At 39.9% G+C, this 7572-nt stretch overlaps 3 protein-coding genes across 4 annotated transcripts; all 3 read right to left on the bottom strand.

Annotated features, from left to right (window-relative positions):
• Positions 1-26: 26 nt before the first annotated feature.
• LOC105696779 lies at positions 27-1398 on the bottom strand. Its single transcript, XM_012419501.1, has 7 exons — positions 1277-1398; positions 1092-1206; positions 950-1005; positions 753-845; positions 518-667; positions 353-439; positions 27-273 (listed from the first exon to the last, which is right to left on the bottom strand). Exons 1-7 carry the CDS (start codon positions 1396-1398, stop codon positions 129-131), a joined length of 768 nt encoding a protein of 255 aa, XP_012274924.1. The 3' UTR covers positions 27-128.
• LOC105696727 lies at positions 1399-3217 on the bottom strand. Its single transcript, XM_012419425.2, has 6 exons — positions 2881-3217; positions 2667-2806; positions 2224-2593; positions 1899-2024; positions 1691-1826; positions 1399-1626 (listed from the first exon to the last, which is right to left on the bottom strand). The coding sequence occupies exons 1-6, from the start codon at positions 3047-3049 to the stop codon at positions 1473-1475; spliced, it is 1095 nt and encodes a 364-aa protein (XP_012274848.1). The 5' UTR covers positions 3050-3217; the 3' UTR covers positions 1399-1472.
• Positions 3218-3489: 272 nt separating this feature from the next.
• LOC105696894 (recQ-mediated genome instability protein 1) lies at positions 3490-7568 on the bottom strand. 2 transcript variants are annotated; one of them, XR_001103759.2, is made up of 11 exons: positions 7387-7450; positions 7123-7289; positions 6921-7061; positions 6641-6844; positions 6413-6570; positions 5280-6292; positions 5019-5164; positions 4649-4954; positions 4434-4529; positions 3793-4314; positions 3490-3709 (listed from the first exon to the last, which is right to left on the bottom strand). XR_001103759.2 is itself a non-coding variant. In XM_012419707.2 (9 exons), the coding sequence occupies exons 1-9, from the start codon at positions 7249-7251 to the stop codon at positions 4159-4161; spliced, it is 2349 nt and encodes a 782-aa protein (XP_012275130.1). In that variant the 5' UTR covers positions 7252-7568; the 3' UTR covers positions 3490-4158. The 2 variants fall into 2 exon arrangements, 1 of the variants encoding a protein (XP_012275130.1); XM_012419707.2 differs by having other exon boundaries at positions 3490-4314; positions 7123-7568.
• Between the last annotated feature and the right edge of the window lie 4 nt (positions 7569-7572).

The following is a 7572-nucleotide window of genomic DNA, read 5'->3' as shown; positions in this document are numbered from 1 at the left end:
AAGGCCCGCGTGTTCCTTTTCTCTCCCTCTAAACGGAATTTCGACGCAATCGCTCGGTTAAGTGTTTTTAAAGATTTGTTTAAGGGCTCTCGTGTGAAATCGGAGTAACGAGGATGCGAAACTTCTTCCTAATTGCAGCCCATTCTTGTTCGGTATTTTTCAATTAATCTGTTACGTCTTTTGGCAATGTTCCTGGATTTCTGGCACTCCTTCCTGATCTCGTAGAGACTGCTTTCGGACCCGATTTTGTCTTGGCGTTTCTGGTATCTGCACCTGATAAGCGTTTCAATATTCGTGGGTGAAAATTAACTTAATATATTTCCTGATTGGGTATTGGATTAGTATCGCGTACTTTAACAGCTCCGCTTCCCACTGAGATGAATCCACGTAATATGATAGCAATTCTTTTTGGTAGTTCAGCTCTGTACCCAATTCTATTCTGAAAAATTAATGTCAAAATGTGTTTAACGAGTACGCGGCTTGGCATTGTAAAGTATTACCGGTGCAAATCTCTCACCTGATGCTTCGGTTGCCGGCGAAAAATTGCAGATTAATGTTCCTCCGATCAAGAATCCGTAAACTTAAGAAGTGGTTTATCCTTAAGCATATTCTCGCAATGGGTGCCAGGAGATCAGCCCTTAAATTCCCTTCCACGTCAGAATCCTCTCTTTAAACAAATATTAGTTGCACTCGGACCTTCATCCCTTCCTTTGGAAAGCGACAATTTTTTTTTCTCTCTCCTGATTTCTTACCGCGATGCCTCGTCTGTAATTTCCTCCACTTCTTTATCTTTCCCAGCTTTTGCGTCGCTTTTCATGGACGCCGGTGTTTTCTGGCCCTTTGAGCTGAAATGCGGATTCATTCTCTCGTGGACGAATATTCCAAGTCGCTCGATAGTCGTTTAATCATTTTTATTTACACAGGTTATAGAAAAAAGATATAAAAATACCTTTTCGTGGAGATAGTCGCGAGCAGGTCATTTTCCAAGTGAACGGTGGGTGGCTCCTGAAAATGTGTAATTTTAATGTTATTAGCATTAACTTCGCCACTTGTGTATACCAATGTGTTGAGAAAAAGTTCACTGAACTAACCGCGTAAACGGATTCGACAACTAGGTTTCTGCAAATAGTGCTCCAGGACCAAATAATCGGTCGCGAACCGCGCGGATTATCCGTGCATACGCCGCCATTTTGATTGTAGCTTAGCCTGAAAATCCGATCGTTGGTAATTTACTTAAATGTTTTTTATCCTCATTACTCGATACCGCTTTTCGTACCGTATTTCATTATCCTCGTTAAAAACCACTCCATTTCCGAGGGTATCGAAGACGGCGACGATCTGCGGCGAGCGGACGACTCCGACGGCGTCTTTGCCTCCTGGCGTGAACACAGTATACATATCGTCTTAAAATCGATTAGAATTTTCACTTCTAGCTGGGAAGACTTCATAAATAGTTAACGAAGAATCATCGGCTAATTACAGCATCGTCCCTTGGGGGTTGACACCTTCACGGCTGTCTTCCCGTTCGGATAGAAGACCTCGCCGGATCCGTCTTCGCGAAAGTGCAGGAAAGTCCCGACTCCGTCGTCGTAGTACCGCTTACCGAGATTTGCATATCTCCTGAACCTGATATTAATATCAATTAATATCCACACATGTGTACTCTCGTTTACAGGGTATACACAGGTACCAATTCATGTGCGGCTTCGACAGGTACGCCTGATATTGGACGACTCTTATCATCGTCTTCTCCGTCGGCAGGACGGTCCACCCTAGCTTTACGAAAAGGTCGTTTGATAACTGATAGTGGATCGAGTTCACGGTATCTGAGGGAAATGATTACCCAGTCAATTAATCATTTAAACCCGAAAACGTAGGATTTTGGGATCCAAACTTACGGGGACGCTCGTCGTCGACCTCACGTTGTCTGCTTCTTGCTTTTGACTTTTCAAATCCGGGATTCCCATCGCCGATCGCTTCCCTCGTCCCTGTGCTTCTGCTCGACGAAGCCATCTTACCGTTTCCTGTTTAATGTCACAATTAATAACGACTCCGTCTTCATTCTACCGCGCTGAAGTTACCCGAAATCCATTTTTTATTATTAACTTCCCTCCGACTTGGACAAACCCATTTTGCGACGTCAAACGACGACGATCTGCGAACTTAGGATAGGAAATCGATATTCCGACGTTCAATTTTTTTACCTCTTCGGTTTTTACCTACCCTTGTCAACGTCGTTGATAGCTTCACTCCAAGGCATCCTGTTATCGTCATCGTGTAATCGTTTAGTCCTGACTTTTCCGAATGTTCCTTTATTCTCGACACGTGGACCCACGGCGAAAAGTTTTTCTTTCTTCAAGCTCAAACCGCGATTCCGATTTCCATTAAGATCGTGTCTCTCTCGTTCAGATCCCCGGTAATTACATTCGATCCTCCTGTTATCTCCATTGGAATCGTCTTCTTCGTTATCATAAAGTACATTACAAGGTTGCATTACTCTCTCTCCAAAACGAGCGTTTCCGGTCGAGCTCTTCAAGGTCCATCTCTTCCACAATCGGTGCAAATGTTTGGCGTCTTCGCAGCAGAATAATTCCTAAAACGTCCAAACGGCGCGATATCGAATCGAGAGTGTTCCCTGATAAATTGCGACAATGTTGATAACGCACCCAGTGACGATTTGCATTGCTGATGGCACTCCGGCAAAAGTAGCAAATCCTCAGGGAAGGACACAGCCGATTCTTCGAGTCTTCGTGGCGTTTGAAAAACTCACTGACCATCTCGGGAATTGATTTCTTTTCAGTTGACCCTTAAACACAAATCTTGTAACAAAGTTGATAACTCGAGTGATAACGAGAATACAAATAGTGGTAATGATATCACCTATTAAAGGCTGCCGACAGTACATCAGAGCGGGATTTCCATTTTTAACGATACAGGAGAGAACTTCGAGCTTCCTGGATATGATACCAGTCGGCAAGGCCTCTAACACTTTGGAAATTGATTTTACATGAGATTCCAAACATTCGACTCCTTCTAATGTCGGTACCATGTCCAGACTATTGCGCACCTGAATGGAATAAATAAAAAAAAAAATGTAAAGTGACTCTTCGAAGAGTCATCGGCTAAGGCTTCGAAAAGAGGAAGGAAAAACGATGTGCCATGAAATATCGTGCTTTCACTTCGTTAAAGATTGATGTACTTTTTCGAGGATATCTTCACTTTCGCGGGGAGCAGTTACCGTACTTCGAGATTGGAAACACCACGAGCATATTTTCCGATTTTGCAAGTATCTTGAAAGCAGAGGCTCCGGTATAGTCGTGTACAGGGCAGAAATGATAGTCCTGGTAGCGACATCGAGGATCTCATTTAATGGGACGGTTTTCTTCTCGATTCTAGGAGATTTTGGCCCTTGGAACCTTTATATCCTTTTGTATATATAAAAATATATAATTAAATTATGAACATACAAGCTTTGACCGCGCTAGTATTATTCGGGATTACTTGAGGAGTCCTATTATGTTAATTAACATTCGGTGGAGTCTTAAGAAAATGTCGAGAACCAACAGCATCGTGTAGACTTTGTCCTTGCAATCGTTTCCGCTTGATGGGGAGGAATTGTCTCTCTCGGAAGAGAAATTCTTCCTCATAGTGTTTTCTATTTCGGAGAACAACTTTTCGACGTGAGACTTCGTGCTTTGGTTAGGCAACTCTGGAAGGAATTCGGGAAATTGATTCAGTTCAATTATACAATATGACTTGTCGTCGCCAACGGTGGACAATTTATCGTTTTACCTTTTATGTAAAGCATGGTCCTCTCGCAATGTACCTTAAATAATTCCACTATTTAGATTTTCGTTACTCCTGTCAAGGACGTTTCGACGCGACTTTCCGGTGTTTTTTTTTTATCTTTACAAAACGGTGCATCGAAAACTGTAAGGAAAAGCGCAAGCACGTTGTATGTACAAGAACGCGCGTAAGACCCTCGTTTAAAAATTCTCCTCATTAAAATTTAGTCCGTTTCGATTTTTTTTTTTTTTTTTTTCTAACAGAGCAGTCATTCGCATAACAGTGAAATTAAACAGTAAATATTAAATGCGCCTTTTTTCAGGTACAGGGATGAAGTATTTACATTTAGAGGCGCAATTGCATCGTGGGTCGTTACATGGATAACATTTTTATTCTTTTATCGACCGCTTGTTTCTGTTCTTCGGTCATATCCAGTATTTTAACGATCTTCGGTTTAGCATCTCGTACAATTGCGACTTCTAGCAAAGTGTCCATTTTCCTGATCTTGCTTTCGGCAGCCCTGAAGCTCTGTAATGCAGACACAGTCATTTTTAATCGGGACAGCCTTAAAACTGAATAACATATTTAATATTATTAAGGAACTATTAAAGAGAATTTTTTGAGAGTAGTGAAACAAGTATAAATACCTTTCTCATCTGCTCTTCTATATCCGGCTGTTTTTTCATCAACTTCTTCTTTGATGCAAATTCTGGTACGCTGAATCCAAGAATTTCTCCGATGACCTGTAACCAATGAATCGGATTGAGGTTATGGAGTATTTCTTAAATACGAAATCCTGAGATCTTTTGAATAAGGAATAGCTCAAGAATCAACACTGTATTACATTTCCACTTCTATTTACCTCATCTGCAAAAATGACATCCATACTTGCTGTACCATCGGTTATCGTTCCTTCCAAGTACCATTTTGAGTCCTTCTTTGTAAGCTTTCCTAACGTTGTCACTTTTCCCCTAATCTTTATTAAATCGACAGAGTCACTAGGTGGTTTTGACAATATTTCACATATGAAATCACAAATCTTTGCTGGTACTGCTTCACCTGGACTCGACTTGACCGTAAAATCAGTGATTTTCGAAGTAATTTTACTAAGTTTTGGTGTTTCTTTAACACATCGTTCTTTGTGCGGTTGTAACATTGGCGGAGACATCTGTGTAATAAAGAATATAGTAGAGTGAATTCAGAATGACGTTGAGTACAGCTTGAACTCTTACCGCTGGCCTCTTATTCCCTGCAACGGATGACAATGTTCCACTATGGTGCACATTGTTCTTATCTAATCGTGGTGACTTTTGAGCTACAAAAGTATCTTCCAATTTTCTTTTCGATGTGTTAGGCAACTGAAGCTGTCTTTTCGCCCCTTCAGTAATCACAGCCAAAAGTGATGAAAAGCAACGACAAAGATTAAAGTATGCATACAACACAAATATTACAGAAAAAAAATTAATAAATTATAAAATAACAATTTGAAATACCAGTGGAGAAAGAGGCCTCTTCTTCCTTTCGAACTGTACCATCTTTTTTTTTTCTGCCCTCTTTGGCTGGACTGTTATATTTTGGTGGAGCCGTTAATACAATGTTGTCAAAATCAAAGTCATCGTCTGGAAATTCAACACCAGATGATTTTTCTGGTATTTTCTTACTTTCTAGTTGTAAAGTAGTTTGTTTATAGTGGGCAGTATTTAATGGTGGAAGATTCTCTTGAACGATTTCAATGTCATCGCATGGAACTGCGGTAACTTTCGAAGGAGGCTTCAACGCAGCTTTGGAGTTACTTGAGGAAGTGCACCCTTTACTCCGTGTGGATGTATTTCCCGGATTTGTAGTTGAACTGATTTGATTTTCGTCTATCATCCTTATTAATTCGTCCTCATCATCAATATCTTCATTAATTTTGCGAGATTTTGTAAACTCGGTAGGCGGGGAGTCCGTTGCCGAGGTCAGTGTATTATGTTTACTTGTACTTGGTTTATTCAACTCGTAGACAGACGTCTTGACTTGGTTTTCATCTATCATTTCAATGAAGTCATCATCGTCATCGGGAAATTCATTCGCAACATTTTTTAAGACAAAGTTTGATACTTGTGGACACGATGTCTTGTATGTACTCCCAACTGACGTAGATGAAGTGCTTGTAGTCATGCCAATTTGATTCTGATCTACCATTTCGATCAAATCATCATCAGGAAATTTGACGTTATTTCCTTCAATTCGAGGCACAGAATTATAGGACCGGGAATCCAAAATATTCTTGTTTCCCGAGGGCTTCGTCGGAACATTTTGTTCTCGCAAATTTGCTGTTGAGTTATTTCTATTTCTTTGGTTAGTATTTGTGGACGTAGTTTCCCGTGATGTAGTGGATGTTGAAGTACTGCCTTCGATTCGTGTAACTTCATCTAAGTCAATATCAAAGTCATCCTCAAACATGTCACCGTCGCTATCCTGTTGTTCCTTGGTATGGTAAGGATCAGGATTCTCCTGCAAATTTCTGTCAAGTATTATAAAAAGAGACTTTTCATTCAATTGGAGTGGCTGCAGACAATTTTACTATGATAAAAAAATCTAAATGCTATTTAAGAATTCTGCATATTAAAAAAATGATTCTTACAAAGCACGAGCTAAAACATTTTCCAGTGCATTTGGTATTAACAAGTGTTCCACTTCTCCGCCAATGTCCATTATGTTTTCCTCCGTCAACATCAGAACCCCACGTCTACAAGTGACTGGACCGATTATCATCAATTTATACCCAGGCAACAACATATCCTAAAGAAAATCAAAAATATATCCGTAATGGTATTTATCGGTGTCAAAAATTTTGGAGTAAGAGCTGTACCTTTAAAAATCTAATCTGCTTATATTCGATTGCTGTTATATCTTGTATGCCATCTGTAAGGAATAACTGCAGCATTCTCTTTTTCTGAGGTTGCCAGTTTTGTGTTTTATCTTCAGCCGTTACTTCTATATTTTCAACCGACACATTTCGAATTTTCTGCAGTTGAGAATACTTGGACGTCGATATGTCGTACATCTTATCTACCTGTAAAGAGCAAGTATACATTCCATCGATTTTTAAGAACATAAATATAAAGATATCAAGAACCTCAAAGCTTCACCTGTAAAATATATTTATTAGATAACACGGTATGCTTCTGCTGACTAAGATTCTTAGGAAGACATCCGTTATCGTTATTGATTTCACGAAGGTCACTTAACAGCCACTGCGACACAACGAACTCCTGAATCTTTTTCTGGGGCTGTAAGCAAGGATTATTATCAGAAAGTCAAAATCGAACATACAATTAACTTATGACTTACCACATTGTCACCATGCTCTTTGACATAATATTCAACACAGTCTTGTAACCAGGCATTGTTTACCATGTAAAATTCACTATTCAATGCCGCCTTAACTCGTCTGGTTAGACTTACAATATTTCTGTCCATCTTAACACCCGTGTAACCTTTAACCTAGTTAGCCATAACTAACAGTAACCGTGTACGAATTAAATGACGTATGCGTTATTATTTATAATTAACATTATATTTAAAGGTAACTTATAGAAAATCCTATATACATACATATGATGGAGACATAGTCATTCTAACTACCGCCAAAGAATTCAACGCAGACCCGCCATTGATGACGTCACTCCCTAAGTTCTGATAGTATCCGTATCGAAGCGTGTGGCGCTGGTGTCTAGAACCGTTATCCGTGCTTTCGGTAGGTTGGTCACTCTTATATTACCTCCGCGGTCAATGGTTGCC

The sequence above is a fragment of the Orussus abietinus genome, unplaced genomic scaffold (genome assembly GCF_000612105.2).
Source record: "Orussus abietinus isolate OABI.00-Male unplaced genomic scaffold, Oabi_2.0 scaffold16, whole genome shotgun sequence".
Lineage (NCBI taxonomy): Eukaryota > Metazoa > Arthropoda > Insecta > Hymenoptera > Orussidae > Orussus > Orussus abietinus.
This window is presented reverse-complemented; position numbering and strand designations above follow the sequence as displayed.

Coding starts and splice junctions, on each gene's coding strand:
- LOC105696779 (XM_012419501.1), bottom strand. CDS start 1,398: ATGTATACTGTGTTCACGCCAGGAGGCAAAGACGCCGTCGGAGTCGTC. Junction 846..949: donor GCGACTATCTCCACGAAAAG/GTATTTTTATAT, acceptor TCCGCATTTCAG/CTCAAAGGGCCAGAAAACAC. Junction 274..352: donor TGGGAAGCGGAGCTGTTAAA/GTACGCGATACT, acceptor AACGCTTATCAG/GTGCAGATACCAGAAACGCC.
- LOC105696727 (XM_012419425.2), bottom strand. CDS start 3,049: ATGGTACCGACATTAGAAGGAGTCGAATGTTTGGAATCTCATGTAAAA. Junction 2,807..2,880: donor CTGTCGGCAGCCTTTAATAG/GTGATATCATTA, acceptor TTTGTGTTTAAG/GGTCAACTGAAAAGAAATCA. Junction 2,594..2,666: donor GCAATGCAAATCGTCACTGG/GTGCGTTATCAA, acceptor TGGACGTTTTAG/GAATTATTCTGCTGCGAAGA.
- LOC105696894 (XM_012419707.2), bottom strand. CDS start 7,251: ATGGACAGAAATATTGTAAGTCTAACCAGACGAGTTAAGGCGGCATTG. Junction 7,062..7,122: donor AAGAGCATGGTGACAATGTG/GTAAGTCATAAG, acceptor CCTTGCTTACAG/CCCCAGAAAAAGATTCAGGA. Junction 6,293..6,412: donor AATGTTTTAGCTCGTGCTTT/GTAAGAATCATT, acceptor AATACTTGACAG/AAATTTGCAGGAGAATCCTG.